At 40.3% G+C, this 20,668-nt stretch overlaps 1 protein-coding gene and 1 long non-coding RNA gene across 2 annotated transcripts; both read left to right on the top strand.

Moving 5' to 3' along the window:
* The first annotated feature begins 934 nt into the window (after positions 1-934).
* Positions 935-6,499, top strand: LOC109624530 (uncharacterized). Its single transcript, XR_002202393.2, has 3 exons — positions 935-1,032; positions 1,361-1,425; positions 5,941-6,499. It is a non-coding gene; the product is annotated as an uncharacterized lncRNA (long non-coding RNA).
* A 4,909-nt stretch (positions 6,500-11,408) lies between these two features.
* Positions 11,409-20,363, top strand: dldh (dihydrolipoamide dehydrogenase). The gene is made up of 14 exons (XM_020079272.2): positions 11,409-11,568; positions 13,170-13,245; positions 13,934-14,013; positions 14,209-14,277; positions 14,992-15,061; positions 15,187-15,287; positions 15,375-15,518; positions 16,176-16,277; positions 16,475-16,665; positions 16,788-16,958; positions 17,053-17,242; positions 18,190-18,327; positions 19,256-19,345; positions 20,123-20,363. The coding sequence occupies exons 1-14, from the start codon at positions 11,530-11,532 to the stop codon at positions 20,186-20,188; spliced, it is 1,527 nt and encodes a 508-aa protein (XP_019934831.1). The 5' UTR covers positions 11,409-11,529; the 3' UTR covers positions 20,189-20,363.
* Positions 20,364-20,668: the final 305 nt, after the last annotated feature.

Below are 20,668 nucleotides of genomic sequence, written 5' to 3'. Positions count from 1 at the left end.
GCAATCCTTCAGGAGAAAGCAGCACTACAACTGTAGCTGCCAAAATGACCATCAAATCAAATCCACAGCTTAGTACATAAACAGGTCATGAAGGTATGCTAATATGCAAGACTGTTGTATACTATTGTATTCATGCACCTAATAAATAGACATTTTGTCATCCTTGGTCGACTAAATTAAGAAGCCTATTCACTAACATGATATGTCATGACACTCAATTTTTTATGAAACATTGACAAATTACTGACAGAAACTTCCATTATCTATTCCACTTTTCTTTTGCAGGAATTTATACATTAGGTCCTGCCTCTGCTTGCTGTGCCGCTCATTACAGGAACGCTACAATGATTTCTATGTTGTTGTGGACATGTCTAAGTGGAGAATCTCCTGCTGAATATTTATAAAACTGACTAGAAGCCAGCACCGATACCATGTGAGGTGATGATCTGGTGGACACTGACAGTATTATTAGATATTATTTATTGGCGGATGATCCCTGGGTGTGTTTGACGGTGATGACTTGCAGGTGTAGAGAGAGCAAAGAGCAGGGGAGAAACAGAAACACAACCACAAACCAATTATTAAAAAGAAAGAAACAGTCACAACAGCCAGTCAGGTGTCACCGAGCTGGGGTGCTGACAGCAATATGTATTTTCTATGTAAACATTGTAGGTGTTGCACAAGAACTTGACAACTATGTTAATCTGTGTTATGTGCCAGGCAGTGGGCATAGTGCTGTGTTCATGTATGTGTGTGAGTGTGCGGGTGTATGTGTGTTTGTCTTTTCCTTCCTGCTGTCTCTCCCCTCATGCTGTTTTCTCTACTGGTGAGATGGGAGTGGTCCCTTCCACCACTAATTAGAGCATGTCCAACCGGCAGTAAGGGGGATCTACAAAAGGAGCAGACCTGAGAGTCTTTGCTCTTTTGCTCTCTCTGACCTCAGCCTGTGTGCAACACCCATGATTTGTTGTGTTGGTGTAATAGCAAACTGGTTAGAATACCATAGTAAATGTTGTGGGAAGGAAGCACTAGGTAAGTTGGGTATCCTATACATTCACTCACGTACGTACGTACTTCTTTTTGTTAAGACACACTAGTCAGTTTGGTTGTTGCCACCTGTGTATTTATTTCAGCGAAGCTATTTTTTGCATTGTCAGCTGAGGCGTTTTGTTTGTGATATTTATTTAAGCAGTAGCGAATAGTCAGGCTTGTTTTGTTATTTTTATTTTATTGATTTGGCAACTTCCTTTTTTTCCTCCTTCCCCCATATTCTGCAATTATGAGTTCTGTTTGCATTTATAATGTATAATTAAAATAAAAGCCACCTAATTTGTGTGTTATGGTCCTCTTGTACTCCTAGTTCCTCTGAGGGAACATAACACAATTGGTGGTTCCCATACCGGGAATCGAACCCCGGCCACCTGGGTGAGAACCATGAATCCTTACTGCTAGGTCTGAGTATGATTCTCACTTGGGGTGCGAGAAGTGCTGGGTGCAGATCCCAGACGAGCCCCCATTTGTGTTATGTTATCTATGATAACAAGCTCTAATGTTTCTAAACTCTGCTCCACTTCTGTTTGTCAAACCCTTGTGTACTGGATCCACAAACCTTCTAAAGCCAATAAGAACTGATCTCTGGTAGTTTTCAGAATGTGACACAGAAACCTGTTTAACTGCTGACCGCTCAGTTAAGTCTCCCTTTCCTCTGGCTGTCTCCTGTTTCTATAAAGAGGAGTCAGTCCCACAGTGTAGCAGTGAGAGTGACAGAGCTGTAATGTCACACAGGTGCAGACCTGGGGAACGATGGTGGTTACCAGCATCAATTCCCAACACATGGCAGCTATTACTGGACCTGAAAATGTGGCCAAATGAGCAAACTGTCAATCAAATACTGACATTGTGAAGTATCCCCTCAATGAACTGACTCTTAGTTCTTGTGGGAAAAAGTTTTCACTTTCTAACTGTGAGGACAGATTGGAGTTTCCCCCATTCATGCAACACAAACATTAGTGCAACCACAACTACAACTTTAACATTTAACCATATGTAGTCTTCACTCTTTTAGCTTCAAGAACTACAGGGTTTTACTTTTCTAGTTCTGGTCATCATGCCCACTTGTATAATGACATTTCAGCCACAGTGCTGTTGTGTAAAGGTGTGGGCAGCTCAACATTCGATTTAACAGTCTTTGATATAATGTATTGGGTCACACGTGTATCCAAGTGTTCTAAAGACAATTGGTGCTTTTACAAAGAGTTGTAATGACCAATAATATTTGACATAATCCGAACAAGAACTCAGAAAGTTGGCACAGAGTTTGGTACACAAGTAAATTACATTTAGTTTGTAATATATTAGGCTGTAACCATTAGTTGTTGTCTCATGGCTAAGAAGAGTACTAGCAGCGACCCTGATTACAAGTAGTGGTTTGAGTCTCTGAGACTGTGAAGAGCACCTTCACCTGTACCAGAGGATCAATCAGCGCAGTTGAGAACTGTAAGCTGATTGATTCTCAGGTTTAAAAGGCAGAGACGCAGACACTTTATGAGAGACTGCCAAGCTGAAAAGTTGAGGTGCTCCCTGAAAAGCTGGACGCCACAGAGACAAAATCAAATCTTTTTGTAGCCTCCATGTCCTTAAAAACACATTTACAGAAGTCAGAAGAAACACTTCCCAACTTGGGACATGGGATCATCTGAGCTGCATGTGTAGGCAACATTGGTTTTTGATGCGTGTCTCACATCGATCGGCAGTTACACCAGCAGAACATGTGGCACACAACTCATGGAGGACATTTAGATCCTTTTATCAGAAATCATACTCCTCTGAGTCATGACTTAGTTAAATCTGAACACAGACATGAAACACACGTTTCTTCCCAGTGTTATTATGTTTAAGATCTTTGCCGGTGTCAAAGTAATCCATTGATAGTTGTATGGGCATCTACATAAACAATGCAATCAAACACTAATGCAATGCCAATTCAACATACTTTTAAATGTCACCACATATCAATGCGATCATGGACTCATGTTACTTCCACCTTGTTCAATTCCCTTTTTTTATTTCAGGCTTTGACTAGGATTATATTAGTAATTACTTTATCTGTAGTCTGATATTTAATGCATATGTAGTTTGTCTCATGACCAGCAGGGGGGCGACTATGACTCCAAGTCCTGTGGGACCCCAGAGACAGATTTGATTGTAAACGAGGCATAAATTCCCCCCGAACAGAACGATTTTTCAAAGCAGTGTTGGCTTTTTCTGAATAAACCTTCCCGTTGGTGCAAAAGGAGCTGTTTGCTGGCAACTCTGTGCACAACAGGGCCACCTGTCAGAGCCGGCAGCCAGCAGAACTCCACCTCAATGCCTTCAGAAAGCTGCTTAATGTGTGTCCTGCCTGCAACTGAGGCAGCAGGGAAGGAGAAAAGCCTCATAGAAAAAGAGTCTGCAAAGTGCAACTCCAAGCTTTAACTCAGAGTTCCCTAGCAACATGCTGTGCAAGATGAGACTGAGAGTTTTGTTGAACTCTCTGCATCTGCTTCCTTTTTTATCCACAATTGTTTTATTGTCGTCCCACTGGAGCAAAGTCTTGTTTCATTAATCTTTTTTGAATATTTATTTTTATTCCATCAGTTGGCTGCTTTTTTTCTTGCACATGATCCTGTTAGTGTCCGTAATCCCCCCTGAATCTCACATCCAACCTCACACACATTTCTCACTCAATGAGTTTTCATTTGCTGAAGCATTTGCATGTGTTCTGTAATCTCTCCCTCTGTCTCAGACTTGTTGAATCTTAAACCTTACGCTCCCCCCGCCCTCTTCCTCCCCCTGCCTCCGCCCATTCTCCCCTTTGCAAGAAAAGGCCAAGACAAAAGCATGAATGCATAATTAATATAGTGAAGCTGCATTTTTAATTGTTGCAGGTCTTCAAAGTTGCCCAGTGGCATTGTCTCTTGGTTCGGGCCGGCTGCTTCCGATGGCAAAGCTTCATTCAGGTCCTTTTTAGGACTCGAGCGCTGCAGAAGCACCGGCAGACAACGGCTCCAAGCTCGCCTCTTTTCTCAGGGTGTCTGCCCGCACAATGGACTTCCATAGCCTGCACACAAAAGAGGCTGGCACATGAAAAAACACCCAAATTCAATGGCATTCCTCTCCACAATACACTCTGAGAATATCTGCTGCTCCCTCTCTCTCTCTCTCCTCGTTCAGTGCTGGGTGATGTATGAGGATGATGTGTGAGGATCAGGAAGTTATACATTCCTGCATCAAAATGAAAGAAAGTTGTTAAGATATTTTAGTCTGAACAAAAGTGGTTGGCTGACAACCAACTGACAAATCAACATATTTTATGGGACATTTATGTTAAAACTAACACTTCACAGTTAAACGTTGTGATCGTCATTTTTCGGTGAGTAGACAACGGCTGTTTTTGATTCAAGACAACAGAACCCTGTCACAGTTCTTGCACCATACCAGTGAATAAAACTGAGGCCAAACTAGCATGTTCACCTCGGTGTCAGGTTTCCATCACTGCCAATCAGAACCAATTAAAGCTATGTCTACTACAGTCATTTGGTTTTTTGGCCAGTGGAAAAGGCAGCTCTCAGATGCTGGTGATTGCTTGTTTGTTTTCTTCACTTGAATGTGTAGTCTTCATTGTTCAAACATTAGGTTATTGGCTTGCTTGGCTCAAGGGAACAGAGAACACAGTCTAATGGGTCAGAGATGATATTGGATGAATGGTGCAGGACTACTCAAGAAAAAATGTGAATATTAAGAGGATGTTTCACCATTTAACCCACATAGTTTATTTCAAGAGAAAAATGTTATACGTGTGCAGTGGGAATTTACTCCTCTGATATTGAAATTGATCAAACTTTGGATATAGTAACTACGATAACTTTACTTCTTTCATCTTCCATCAACCATTATTTAGCTCCACCTGGAGCAGCTAAAATGCTATTGCATCAGTGTTAACAATTTAGCTATATCAAACATGCATATTAAATACATTTTACTGATAATTCTTATATACTACTATTCTTAGGTAGGAGGGCCTTGAAGTATTTTAAATTTTCTTGTTTTACATTCAGTGCCTCTTCCACTGGTGTCCTTTAGAACGAAGAAAAAGTAATCGTACATTGTTTTACCTACTTCAGTGAGGTGACATTTTATTCATGTTCTCTGCAGCGTGCATATGAATGTTACTCTCACATGGAACAGATTGCAAGTGACAGGTACACAGACTAAAGAGTGAAAGACTACATTGCATGCCACTCACGTGCACAACTGCAGCTAAAATGATGAGGTCTCACTGTCTGTGTGGCGGGAAGAAGTTGCAGCAATGGAGCAAAACACTTGATGGTCTGCCACATTTTAGATAATTAATGGAAACACTGCTCTAACATGGTGTCATAGGGCATTATCCTTGATGGAGGTATATGGTCCCTGAGCACGCGTCTTGTTTTCACATTTTTTCATATATTGTGGAGACTGGGTGTTTTGTTGGAAGCTGACAGTGGTGGTGTGGGAACAGGTTTTTTTCCTAATGTTATGGAATTGTCAACACACACACACACAGTCAGATGGGGTGACATCAGCTCAGTGATCATGCAATGGGTATGGAGGGTGAGTTTTGAGTCACAGGCCAGTGGGATCGGGTTGGGGCGGGGGGTGTTGGGGTCGCTCCACCATTGTCATTTTCACTGAGCTTCGTTGGCACACTGGCCGGCTACTTACAACCCTGAGGCTGTTGGGAGCCACAAAGGGCCACGGTGGAGGGAGAGCCAAGCTGGGTGAACTTCACCAACACCCACGGCCTAATCCTCCTGCCCTGTACATCTGCGCAGAGCCCGTTTCAAAAGCCAGACCCCCTCTTTTTTCCTTCTAAATTCTCCCTCCTCCCCATCATACAGCACCTCTTTTCTTCTCTTTCAGTGTTATTCTGCAGCAGCAGAAAGGACGAGCTTTTGTCGTGGCTCATGGTGTCACACAGACACAAGACCTGAGGCTGCTAGTCATCAAATGGAAGCTCTCTCTGAGCCTTTCACAGTGCTCACTTTGCTCATGTCGACTTGGGGAAAGAGGGGGAAACTCTTATTTTAGCACGTGAAAAGGCTCCAGACGGGGACATGAAGGCAAGCTCTTCACATTGGACACAATTGACTTTGAAAGCCAGCATCTCTCTGAGAGTAGAAGGGAGTGTTTGCCGGGATGTTGGCATCATGTTTTAATTGAATTGACTGTCAGCAAGTCTCAAAGGGACAAGTTGTGTTTCGCAAAATAAACTTATTTTGGAAACACTCTTGTAGGATCCTGCTGAAGTAACCCAGGCACAAACATGAAAAAAGGTCAAATGGCTGCTAGAGTTACTCAGGTTATAGCAAAGTTCAAGGCAAATGTTTTTTTAAACTGTAAAATAAATACAAATATTGCTTTCTAATCAGAATAGCCGTATTTGAATCTTATAAAACTGTCTGATATTATGTGAATAGAGTCAAAGAAAAAATATGTTTTATGTTCAGAAAATATATTGCATATTACAAGAATAAAATATAATTTTAAACAAATAATGTATTAAGTGTAATATTATATCCATAACATTTTGAGAGTTTAATTGGATATAGTTTGTATTGATTACACCTATGACAAATCTTAACTGTGAGGTGCTCTGGTGTATAAAAGCTTAAGATGTAATGTAACATAATTACAAAAAACAAATTAACAGATTACAATAGATTAGTGATATTAGCATTGGTGATCAGAATTTCTTGATGTTGCTATTATTAATATGTATATAAAGTTATAATAAGGAAATGAATAAGTGAACCAGTCACTTGCTTTGATGACCCCACACACAATTATCACCTGATTTCTCCCCTTCTTGCCTCTTTCAGCTTGTTTTAGTATCAGGGTCTGTACCTTTAATATTTTATTTCACTCTCACTATTCTTGAAGTAATTTCTAGCAAACAGGAATTTTAGGCAATTCGCTGCAATGCAAGTCAACTTGGTAATTTTTAAAACCTTCAGTAAAATATTGTGAACACAGCATTAACATGATAATTTTAAGTCGATATACTGAGAAAACAGCACCTTGTTTCCATGTCCAGTCGGGGAACACCATTAGTTTTCAATAGGAGTGGTGTTTGTGTCCACCTGATGAATTCAAGTCTAGTATCCTCTCTGTTTAGCTCTGTTTCGGTCTCTACAGCCACCTGATCTAAATATCTGGCTTTTCAGCTGCTACATGCTCAACTATTCTCACCTGCTGTTCTCATAAATGTGTCTGTTGTTTGGTGGAGAGCCTTTTTAAAGCTGCCCGGCTTCCTGCTGCAATCAGAAACAACACCATGAGAGCGGTGAGTGTGAGCCAGAAGAGTAAAGCTGTGGACAGGACACATAAACAATACGCTCATGAAGCCCTGTGAAGCTGAGGGGAGCTACAGATTCAGCTGAAGTGTTTAAAGTGAGCAGTGCAGGTGGTTTGTTGCCACACATGCTTATCCTCTGATCAAACTATCTGTTGATTGGACCCGGGATGTTTAGGACATTTCCCCTCTTGTTAAGTTTGTCCCAGAGGACACCTTTAGACAAGAAAAGAGAACATTGCAGACTTTTACTTACTCCACCTATCCAATTCTGTACTTGTCTCTTGTCCTGCTGCATGCCGTCTTGTTACGTGACATCAATCATCAGCTAGTGTCAGGCTGACAGTGACTCAGACACATAACAGCTTATTAACATGAAACTAAAACCTGCAGCAGGTGGTCGACGCTTCATCATCTGCTTGAGAGTCAAATATCTGCATAACCTGTGGGTTGGGTGAGGGGGGGGACATGGATATAGAAAACTGATTGAGTGATGTCTTATATCATCTGATACCAAATACTGTATTGTGCATAAAGTAGTTCCATGTAAGCTCATGCTTTGTTTTGTACAGTTGTTTGAGCAGGCGATCTGAAAACTGAACCAGTGTTTAATGTGAATTAGTGGCGCACTCTAGTGGCACTCATCACAAACTGCAGCATGAGGCCATATGAGGACAAGCTCTGACAGTAAAACATATGCTGTGAGTTCAGGAGTGGAATCAACTCTAAATACCTTGCATATCTAATTGTCTGCACTTAAGATGTTCAAAATATGCATGGAAGCTAAAGCGTTACTTATAAAGCCAATGTCCGTCTCTTAGAGATACTATGGATTTCCAAGTGGTGGAAAGGAATTAAGGACAAATACTGTCTGTATTATCAGGAGCTTTGTATAACAATATGCAAATAAAGTAAAAACAATTCTGCTTAAATGGGATTTGAAGAAAGAATTTCACTTTAGTGCATTTGAAAGAACCACATGTGTTGGGACTGCAATGCTAAAGAAATCAGATTAGTGCTTGTTTGAATACTAAAGGCAAAAACATTCAGAGTCATCCACCTTGATTTATTTAGTCCCAATAAAACCCCACCCATCAAACAAATGCAGTGTTGTCTTTGGAAAGAGTAAAACCAACAGGCTCAATGTCTGTGTTAATTCTCAGGCCCTGTCAGACCTTGCACATATTTCTCAGGTGATGCGATCACAAGCAGACAGCTCTAAATAGGAGTGTGGACGTACCCAACATATAATAAGTGCACGTTGTGATCTGATCCCTCAAACCAGGCCATTTCCCTTTAGCAGTGTGAATGCTAATTTGTCGTGGCCCCAAATTGAAGGACCACCTACTCAACTGATATCTTCTGGCCTACTAGTTAGAAACGTAAAATAATGATTGGCTCATCTCAAGTCTATGGGGGTCCGTCTGTCAGTCCAGAGGGAGTCATAGTGGTCATGAGTTAATCTGAAAACTGCATTGTAATCATTTAAACCTAACCAATTACTTTTGTTGCCAAAACTAAACTGCCATTGAATACTGAATTATTTTTTGGGAAAAAAGTGAAAATAATGTTTCCTATGTCAAAGAATAGATAAAAGCAGACAAACCACAGTCCACTGGGGGACAGTTCTGCCTTTCAGTCATTCAGCCACTATACATGTTTGGATATGGACTTTATCCCTCTTTACTATATTTCTTAAAGCCTCCCTGGCAGAAATTTGCAATGCAGTCTTGTTATCCCTCCATCACTTCTTGCCTGACATATGTCATTAATATCTAATACTCACAGGGACCATCTGTATAAATCATGTGTCTGTGACTGACTGGGTGAATGAGTGTTTTTTTTTCTCTGCAACCAAAGGACCAATCCAAACTTAATCAATTAAGACTCTTCCTTTTTTCAGATGTTTGCTGGTTGACAATTTGGGGGCAGCCCAAGTAAATAGTCCAAGTCCTGACTGTGTAATCAACTGCTGTCTTGGTAAATGAATAGCAGGAATAAACAGATTATGTCAAAAATGTAATTGCATGTCCCTGCATGTTGGTGTTGAGCCATGTTCTCAGTACATTTGGTCCTCAGAATTCCTCCTAATATTCCATTAATTACAGTTTGATGTTTGATGTAATGACACAAATAATCAAAAGATTTGCAAATACACTGTACAATGCTCTTTTTTTGTATTTTTATCCTCCATGTGTAGACATGGCTGCTGCCAGCTGTCTGCTGACTGAGGATCAGTTCCTGTGTTCCATCTGTCTGGATGTGTTCACTGATCCAGTCACTTTACCATGTGGACACAACTTCTGTAACAAATGCATCACTGAACACTGGGATAATAAGTTCCTGTGTCGGTGTCCCAACTGTAAAGAGCTTTTCTACAAGAGACCTGAGCTGTGGTTCAACACCTTCATCTCTGTGAGGCTGCTCTGAGGACGTCTGTTGAGAGAGGCCAGGCTGAGCTCATGGAGACGATGAGAATATAACAAACCTTCTTGAGACCGAGCTGGAGTAAGCAGTGGATGTTACACTTGATCCTGATATAGTACAACCAAAACACTTTTTCTCCAGCTAAATCATTCCCGAGAATGAGATCAACCCCTACAACAGGCAGCTGATCGCGCCCACCAACTCAACACCAACGAGGAAGAGAGAGTAACCGTATGGAGCAGCACACGTAACACACTCAGTTTAATATACCACACCAGTAAGTCTGAGCCACTGTATGGCTGCTTGGAAACAGGCAAGACACCACACCAAGCCAGAGAATGTTTCACACCGGTGTCTCAAAATAATGATTGGCACCCTGTCCACCTCACGGCCAGTCAGAGAAAAGAAACCCTGCAAAATAAAAGGCTTAATCTCATTATCAATTTTTTGATGTGGTAACTTATCTGTCACAAACTCACGTTGCTTAATGTTAATTAGTCCTACAGGAATGGAGCAACGCCTGCGAGTATTTATTATTCCACTAAACATTATTATTCCAGTCATCTTTTATTTTATTTTTCTCTCAGTGTAGAGGCAAGATGAAGATTTAAAGCTTTCCACCTTTTTCTCATGCTCAGTATACAATGGAGACTTAGAGAGACTTTGGTTTTATTATTTGTACTAACAAGAATAAAGTCAAAATTTTACTAGAATAAAGTCTTAATTTAACGAATTTATATTATAATTATAATATATTTATTTAAATAATCTTTTTTTTTTTTTTTTTTTAGAAAACAAGCAGCTAGGAGAACCCATGCATACCAAGGTTTCACTCCTTCTGCCGTCTGGATCAAAATGTTGCTTCTTAGAAACTATGAAACCTCTTTTAAGATAACTATTAATATGATACCAATAACCTCACCACTAACAAGCATTTTCTTTTCTACTAAAGAGACAAGTTCCTCCAAATCTGTCTGTTTCTTTCTTCTGAATAAAATCAGTTGTTTGCACAATCTTTTCCTGACACTTATATAATAGTATTATATCATAATGTGGTGCTGATGAGCCAAAAGTTGAAGTATTTTGTTATTTGAGCAACATATTCTAAAGTATAACACTGAACACAAGTGACAGGCTGATCTGATATATAACATGACAAATAGCCCCAACTGTACTCTTTTAATATTTTAAATGTACATTTTTCCTGTAAAAAAAACTACATCAATTTTTTAATGTTAAGACTTTATTCTCTTAAAATTACAACTTTTTTTCTTGTAAATGTACAAATTTGTTCTCATTCAACTCTTTCTCAAAATCTCCAAGTGGCTGTAATACTATTATGTAGTATTCACGTAAAGTCATAAATAATATCAAATCATTTTAATCTCGTGCATCTTAACTTTGTTTCTTCTATTGCATCTTCCTCTCACACTGTGTTTACTTCTTTGTCATCACACCTCCTGTTGTTTTTAATCTGCAACACAACTGCATCTGACTTGACAAGAGACTGTACTGCAGAATGAAGACACTGAAGTTGCACATCACTGATGATTTGTATACTTTACTCACAAATAAGTATTTTGAAACTGTTATGTCCGGACCTCGCAGTAACCTACGTCATTCAGAGGCGACACGCCGCTTGTGCACTGGTAGTGCGCCTGCGCAGTGTGAGGAGTCCTTCACACTCGGCCTGCTGTAGGTGACTGATCCGGGGCAGCGACACCAACAACATGCAGAGCTGGACCCAGTTGTACCGCTCTCTGGCCACGGTGAGTGTGGACACTTCTTACTCGTTAACCAGCGTATTTTGTCCGGGTCGGTTTCAGACCGGTCTCCCCGGCTGCCGGGCCCGCGGATACTGGTGTTTTCACACCCGCCGCCCGGGCCTAGCTAGTGGGCCAGCTAGCTAGCTGTGGTCCGGTGGTGTCATACGGGGGAGGACGCAACACCAGACTCCACTGGGCGAAGCTGCAATCCACAGTAGTTTGGGTTATTGTTGAAAAAACATGTCATTTAATATGGAAGTGATACGATGGCCAGTTTTATAAATGTTCCTTCTACAGTTCGGTGTGAGTGATACGAGCGAAAAGGTCCACAGTTAAAATGAATCATGTCTTTTGTAGTGAAAACACGGAAAGAGCGAGGTAAAATAGGTTTACATTGACGCTACTGACAAGTAGAAGTAGCCAAACGACTTTTTTGATTTATTTCCCTACATGTCATGTTAGCACGCTAAGCTAGTTAGCAGTGGTTACCTAACTCCTGACTCAAAAACTCTTTCTTCCCCACTGCCATTAGACTAAACAGCTGACAGGAGTCTATAACCTACCTCCCAACTGCAGCCCTGGTCTGCACTTTAACATAAAGTATTCCATTTGCACAGTTTACATTTATATTGCATACATTTTATTTGATTTTCACGGTTAATGTTCAGTTTGCACTGCTCAGTTTTGCACAACCCTCACCTTATTCTTACTTTTGAACATGTTCATATCCTTTTTATATTTTATGTAAATATTGTATTTTAATGTAAATTTTGGTTGTCCGATAATTCAATTCAAAAGACTTTATTTTCATTGCACAGTCGTACTTCATACACTAGCAGAACGAAATTGTAGCACAGTCCTCCTCCTCGATGCCAAACATATAATTAACAAGACACAGTCCACTACACAAATTGAAATAAAAATAAGAGGATTCCAGGACCAAAGGCGTTTAAAGATGCAGATATACTATACAAATAAAAAATGTACCGATGATGTACCAGCACATACAGGCTAATATGCATAAGTGTTATATTGCACCGTTATAAACAAATATTAGACTAAGTGTTTTATTTTAGGGAAGTGGCAAACTGTACAGAATAAATACTATATACCGACAGTGTACTGATATAACTGTATAATATACATAAGTGTTTTATTGCACCGATGATGCCCCTAAAGTGTTTATTGCACAGAAAAGACAAGGGCTGAAAGTCCCACAGTGTTATTGCACGTGGCCTGCAGCTGAAATGACACGATTGAGTCAGATATTTACATTTGCATTTAATATGAGCTCCTTTTTTCACTTTACCTTATAACTTCATCAATGTGATGCTAACTGTTTACGAGGAAGTTTTTTCTCTCCTAAATCTGTTTTCACTGTGATTTAATGTGGAACTGGTTTAATTATTTTGAATGTGGCTGCTTTCTCTCTCTATAATAAACTGAGTTTCTGTTATATTGTTCTAAACGGTTGATAGAAAATTACTCTGAAGTGACATCACGGCACAGTTACTGTACTTGGTAAAACAAATTTTCAGATGCTGTACTATACTTATAAGGTGTTGATAAACAGGTTGTGACACTGTTTCTTTTTCCATTCACAGCGGAGCCACCAACTTCCCTGCAAACTGCATGGAGCTACAGCTCTTTCTGTCAGAACCTATGCTGACAAAGCAGCAAGTAAGAAATTATGACTTCATTAATGGCTTGTTCTCTTATGAACTTTAGCCTCACGTTTGATAGTTGTTTCCCCTTTAACTGACGCTGGACCTACTTGTTACATCAGATCAACGGAACACATACCTGGGTATCTGTCTTTGAAATGTCTTGAAGAGCACAGTATCTAGTTTCCTCAAAATAGACACACGTCATTTATCACGTCACTGAAGACTTAAGAGGCAGCGGCAATGTGAATGTTGATCTTTTAACTCTTTGCTGACGTTTGTGTGACTGTAACTTCAAAAACAGAGTGGACCAGTTTTCGTTAATGTTGAATATGAGGGAGTTGAGTTAGATATTTTTCAAATCTCATAAATGCAGAATTTGGCATGAAACAAACCTCACAGAAAAAAATATAACAGAGATTAGAATATAAATATGAATGTGGATAAGACAATAAAGGAGAATTTGTTTAACTCTACTGTTAATGATATATTTATCTTTTAAATATTTTGTGGGCATTTTATTCCATTATTGGTAATCAGCAGTAGAGGGATGACAGAATATTCAAGAATAAGACAAAGGCCCAATGCTTTAACTGCCAGCCTGCAGGGCAAGTTTATTTGTATAGAACCTTTCAACAATTAGGCAAATTAATATTTTACTTAAAAGCAAGCTGTGATAAAGTTTCTTTGTTTCCTCTCTATAGTTGATGCAGATGTCACAGTGGTGGGCTCCGGTCCAGGCGGGTATGTTGCTGCCATCAAAGCTGCACAGCTCGGCTTCAAAGTAAGACTCCTCCCCAAGAGTGTTTACTTGTAATGCACCATATTCATTTCATTTAACGTGACATTCCTTGTTATATTGTAGAAACACACCTACTGAATGCATGTCATAGAGCTGACAGTTTGAAGTCAATATTGCGTGTTTTCTTTGTAGTGTAGAAACACATGCTGCCTCTAAAACATGTACTTTCCTCAACAGACAGTGTGTGTGGAGAAGAATCCCACACTGGGTGGCACCTGCCTGAATGTCGGCTGCATCCCCTCAAAGGTAATAAACTGCTTTTCTTTCTGATTGAAATTGTGAAACGTGTTTGTACCTGTAGCAATTAAAGAGACTGTGGTGACCAAACACTGATACTGTGATTTTTTTCAATGAGAATATCCCATATCACTATCTTCTGTTATTCCCACTCTGTTCTCTGTTATGTAGCTGGATGCAGTATGTTTCTGTCCTTGTGTCTGTCCATCCAATGTGATCTCTTAGGAACATATTGTGAGAATTTCTTCAAACTTGGCATAAATGTTAATTTGGAGTTGAGGATTTCATGTCAAAGTTCATTGTGACCTAACAAAACATGTTTTTGTACATAATCCAAGAATTAATGTGCTAAATGAAATTTACAGACAAATTCAATATAAAACAATAAACCACTTGTGCAATTGGTATTATACAGAATATTGTTGTATATACTGTAGTGTGTTTGCCTACTCCTTAATGGATGTAAATACCTTGAATAAAAGTTTTCAAATAAAAAGATTCCAATTGATACCGGGCAGTCATGTGCCACATGTACTCCAGTGAAGAGGACCACACATGTCATATTAGCACATTAGAATGGAGTGGACCTCTCAATCATTGGGTGTTGAACTTAATTCTTTCCTGGTGGTATCCACAGCCATTTTGGGAAAAGCTGAACATAAAAAAACATACAATAACTGCATATGAATGAAAAATATTGAGGGTGACGTTTTGTGTCTGCAGGCTCTGCTGAACAACTCGCACCTGTACCACATGGCTCATGGCAAAGACTTTGAAAGCAGAGGCATTGAAAGTAAGAGGCTTCGTTCCACTTTAAAGCTCAGTGAATCGGTTCAGATGGAAACAGAATCTCTGATTTTCATGTGTATAGACTAATCGATAAATAGAGTAATTGTTGGAATTCTGTGTTTGTATCAGTTTCAGGCATCTCATTGAATCTGGAGAAGATGATGGCTCAGAAGAGCGGGGCAGTCAAAGCTCTGACCGGGGGAATCGCACATCTATTCAAACAGAACAAAGTCAGACTTCTCTCAGTGTTAACGGTTCTTGTTTTGCATCTAATTCACATAACTACAGTGTTTATAGTATAATACTTCCCCCCTCAGGTGACACATGTCAATGGTTTTGGGAGGGTGACGGGTAAGAACCAAGTGACGGCAACAGCAGAAGATGGCAGCGAGCAGGTCATCAACACCAAGAACATCCTCCTCGCCACTGGCTCAGAGGTCACGCCCTTCCCTGGGATCCAGGTACAGATGAGTTTCCTTCCCCTGAAATCTTTACAAGCAAATATGAAAGATGGAAAATATGGACACCAAACATTTTCAAAACCATGATCCACTTAATGATCTTACAAAAATATAACAAACAAGAAGGTTTAAATACATTTGGTCGTATTTTAACGTGGATGTTGTGAGACTCGCTACTGTTCTTCACCATGATTTTATCATATCAGTGGCTCTGCTGTTAACTTTGGCTCATTTTTTGATTGTCAAAGATTTGCTGCTAAATAATAATTCTCTATAGGTCACTCCATGCATCATTAACCCTTTAAGACCTAAGGCACAGAACAAAATCACACTCTAAAACCAATTCCAATGTTTTTGTCTTAGCCTTAAAATTTCAGGCTGATATACTAACAATCAAAAATGTCCCATAAATCATTTTACCTCTCCTGCAAGTATTACAGCAAATCATGATGTGTTTCATCCTTCGCTTGTCTTGAAATCATTCTGAATGATTTGCACTCTGGTTTGACGCATATGTCATATTCTAGCTTAATGCATTAAATCATCAGCAGATGCCAATGCTACCTGTTTACTAAGTATTCAGTTAAAATGTATGTGGGGATGTATGTTGAAGGCAGTTAAAACATGTTAAGTCTTGTGTTTTGTTTGTTTCTTCAGATTGATGAGGAGACCGTTGTGTCATCAACAGGAGCTTTGTCCCTGAAGAAAGTGCCTGAGGAGCTGATCGTGATTGGAGCTGGAGTCATTGGAGTGGAGCTGGTCAGCCTCACCTTAGTCTCATTCACCAAGAAACACTTAAACATTATATGTTAGATATTGACTGGTTATCCGATCTAGAATGAACAAAAATAGTAGCTCAGAGATCCTCACATCAACAACATCTCATGTCCTCTTTAGTTTGGATCACTTGAATCTGTCCTCTTAGTCACACAAATGTTTGCCCTCCTATCCTTTAGGGGTCAGTGTGGCAGCGACTGGGCTCGAAGGTCACAGCGGTGGAGTTCCTCGGCCATGTGGGCGGGATGGGCATTGACATGGAGATTTCCAAGAACTTCCAGCGTATTCTGCAGAAGCAGGGCCTGAAGTTCAAGCTCGGCACCAAAGTCATGGGAGCCACCAAAAGGCCCGATGGGAAGATCGATGTGGCGTCAGTAAAACCCTTCTGAAGCTATTGACTTTTGAAATCTGAACTCTATGGGAACAGGTTATTAATGACCAGAGTGTGGCACCAGTTTGTAACAGTGCTTGTTGACGTGTTTGATGTTTCAGAGTGGAGGCGGCGGCCGGTGGGAAGAATGAGACGCTGACGTGTGACGTGCTGCTGGTCTGCATCGGCAGACGACCCTTCACGCAGAACCTTGGTCTTGATTCTGTTGGCCTCGAGCTGGACAACAGGGGGCGCATCCCTGTCAACAACCGCTTCCAGACCAAAGTACCCAGGTGCCACCAAGCTCAGGCTGACTCATGTAAACAAATAGTTGTCTGTGGGAGGCGGCCTGAATCTCACATTTCTGTGACTGTTTTTTCCCCTCAGTATTTATGCAATTGGTGATGTGGTCGCCGGCCCAATGTTGGCCCACAAGGCTGAAGATGAGGGCATCATCTGCGTTGAGGGCATTGCCGGCGGCGCTGTGCACATCGACTACAACTGTGTTCCCTCTGTCATCTACACACACCCTGAAGTGTCCTGGATAGGCAAGACAGAGGAGCAGCTCAAAGAAGAGGTGAGAGTAGAGGGGTGATGATAATTAGGAGGGTGACACTAATTCATGTAGATAAGGAAAACAGTGGTAACTTGTGTAATAATGGCAACATCAGATGCAATTAGAAGAAGAGGACAGAAATAATACAGCTGCCCACACAACAAACTAAATTAAGATCACTGGAGGCATTTTTATAATGTTTGATTAAACAAAACGTTTAATGCCTTTGTTTAGTTTAAACCTGCAGCAACTCACTTTTTTTTTAGAGCAGCAGAAACAATATGAACTTGTCATGCAACTTGTTCCCACATCCAGCAGTTACAGAGCAACATGATCATTAATTCAATGTGGCATTCAAGTCCACAAATACATGCGTTTTGAGCTCAGTTTCTGAGTCGAGCTGAACAGTAAAGCTGTGGCCCTGACATAAACAAACCATCAGTCAAATCCATTATCTATGAAGTTTATCCATCTCATTGCGAGTTGGAGCATTGGGTGAGTGGGGGGCAGGTCGTGGCCAGGTCGTAGAGGTGAAATATAAATTCCAAAAGTGGCAGAAACAGGAAATAGTTAGGTGGTAATTAGATGTTCAGCACACCACTGGAGTAAATGTGCCTTGTTTATTTCCACCGCTGCAGACTAGACTCTAAACATGCCGCGCCCATCTTCATCTCACTAAATTGTTTGTGGTTAAACTGAGCAATTTTTTCAATCTGCATTTGTTGTTCACAACATCAGCCACATGAGGCAGTATTTCCTCACATTTGACAACATCAGGCCACTGGAAAGCCTTAATGAAATATCTGAATATCGAGTTTCTGTTGTCAGAGTGGAATGTCCAGCAGTACTTAACTATCTCCATTGCTCATTGTGGGAGCTGTGGAGTTCTCTGTAATATTTAAACTAAATTGTGAAGCGCCTTGGGGTAATGTATATTATGAATTAAATCTTCCTCCTCTGCTCCTCAGGGAATTCCATTCAAAGTTGGCAAGTTCCCCTTCGCAGCCAACAGCCGAGCCAAAACCAACGCTGACACTGATGGCATGGTGAAGATCCTCGGCCACAAAGAGACAGACAGGATGTTGGGAGCGCACATTATTGGACCTGTAAGAGCTGCATCCCACACCAGACACATGACCTATCCTGTATGAGAGAAAACACAGAGAGAGTGGACAGCTGTTTAAGTTGGCTGATAAATTGGTGAAAGCTCCTGATGTAATTTTGATCTTTGTTTTCATCGATGAGACACAGTTTCACAGGTTGAGAGCTAACATTCAAACAAACTACATTTCCCTTAATGGTTTTTATCTTTTTTGCAAGTATTTCAGAAAATCAGAATGAATTTCATCAGCCACCTGTCTTAAAAATGATGATATTGTGAGTGACACGCACATGTGTCATCCGGCTGTTAAGGTAGAAGCATGCATATGTTGCATCCTGTATAAATGGTTCAAATCCAAGAGGAAGATCCTTTTGTTGAACCACAAATGACTGCTACATCACTTGGTTCAAAGCCACATTACTCCAATGCCAAAATACTCATGTTGCCTGGCAGAACATGAGAGCTGCTGGTTTACCACATCCTCAACTGTTAAGATTAGTGACTAATATGGCCCAGATGGAAGAAAGCTTGTTTAAAGTGTGAGTAAAAGGATGTATCCTGGTTGAAAATGACTCCAGGGTTTCTTATAGTAGAACTGGAGGCCAAGGTAATGCCATCCAAACATCATTTGAATGAATGTTCAGAGTTGGAATAAAAAGGGGACGGCCCTAGTCATTGTTTGTCCTTGTTAACATAAACAAACTGGATTTCATGTAAGTACGACTTAACCCAGCCTTGTGCTGTTCCTCTAATCCCAGTAATGTGTTCCAGTCTCTGTAATAAAACCTTGTGATCGGTGGTGTCACTCTCAGAAGCAGTGCCGTGATGTTTTTAGGAATAAACAGGAAGTTGGATATAGTTTGATAGATGGTCAAACATCTGGTTCAATATGAGCTTTAAAGCAGAGGTTGAATATTGGTGTTTTCCTGCAGGGAGCAGGAGAGATGATCAATGAGGCTGCTTTGGCCATGGAGTACGGAGCTTCCTGTGAGGATGTTGCCAGAGTCTGCCACGCCCATCCTGTATGTTACACAACCACACACACACACATGCATAAACAGAGGTTCACCAGAATATCAGACACATTGGGTGGAAATGAATAAAATGCAGTTTTTATTTATTTATTTCTATTTGTGTTGAGATATCAAGTCGTAAAACAGTAACTTCCTTCATTATGTTAGATCGCAGGCACTTAACACAGTGGTCACGTAAAGTTGTAACTTCAACTTGAATTGGAATTAACATAACTTTCCAGACACGTGTTAAAACATCAGTCAAACCAGCATATTGTTATGCAACTGGAAGATAAAATATCAGATAACGGTTTAAGGTGTCTGACATCAGTTCCTAAAGATAGTGGGAATATCTTCACCTAACTTGTTATTTAACAGTGGGTCCAAAACAAAACTCATTGATTAATACAATTAATATTTGCACTGCATAGTTGAATTTTAATTAAACTTTGAGCATTTCTAAGTAGTTAATCAGTATTTACTAAATAGTTTATAACAAATCAGAATAATATAGTTGTAAGCAAGTGGTGAAGTGTGACAGTATTTGTCAGGTGTAACTGTTCAAATGGAGATTCATTAACTGTTCATACAGGAAATAAAAATAAAATATGCAATGATACACACATAATTTGCTTCCAACTACAAAATAGCCTGTTCTAAATTTTCAAGAACAGAACAAAAACATCACAAATATAACCATAATACAGAAATACAATTTCAGACTGACTCTTTCTTCTCCTCCTCCTCCTCCTCCTCACCCTCTCCCCCTCCTCACTATTGCTGCAGACGGTGTCGGAGGCTTTCAGAGAAGCAAACTTGGCCGCTTCCTTCGGCAAAGCCATCAACTTCTAATCTGCTGGCCGTCGACGCCGCACCTTCAGTGTACATAACAGAGGAGAGACTGTGTCCAAACCTTCATCCAACCCACCGCAATCCTCTGTGCTTATCAATACTCTACCACATTTAGTTCTGATGTTATTTAAATGTTCTCAGTAAAACAATAAAGAGGGCTTGGGCAGTAAATAAACACTGACTGCACATCAGTCTTTCTGTTGTACACGTGCATATTGTGAAAGAGAGAATATTATTTAAGGGACATAGAGATATAGAAACTATTTGGTTGGGGCGGCTGTAGGTTCTCTTGTAAAGGAAGAGTGGGCTGTTAATGTTTTTTCTTTTTTTGCAGTATGAAACAAAATAGGGAGGGAAACCTGACCAATACAGCAGCTTCAAAAGTTGTAGACAGGAAAATGTTGTTTTTTTGTCCGTTTTTCAGGCGGCGTCAATATGTGCCAATGAGAAGCTACAAGCGGATTTGATATCAGATCTTAT

The sequence above is a fragment of the Paralichthys olivaceus genome, chromosome 7, assembly GCF_024713975.1.
Source record: "Paralichthys olivaceus isolate ysfri-2021 chromosome 7, ASM2471397v2, whole genome shotgun sequence".
NCBI classification, from domain to species: Eukaryota; Metazoa; Chordata; class Actinopteri; order Pleuronectiformes; family Paralichthyidae; genus Paralichthys; species Paralichthys olivaceus.
This window is presented reverse-complemented; position numbering and strand designations above follow the sequence as displayed.

What these genes read in the sequence shown, in the direction of transcription:
- dldh (XM_020079272.2), top strand. Translation starts at nt 11,530, where the DNA reads ATGCAGAGCTGGACCCAGTTGTACCGCTCTCTGGCCACG. An exon ending in CTATGCTGACAAAGCAGCAA is followed by an intron (nt 13,246 to 13,933) that starts GTAAGAAATTAT and finishes TCCTCTCTATAG; the next exon opens with TTGATGCAGATGTCACAGTG. An exon ending in CTGCACAGCTCGGCTTCAAA is followed by an intron (nt 14,014 to 14,208) that starts GTAAGACTCCTC and finishes TTTCCTCAACAG; the next exon opens with ACAGTGTGTGTGGAGAAGAA.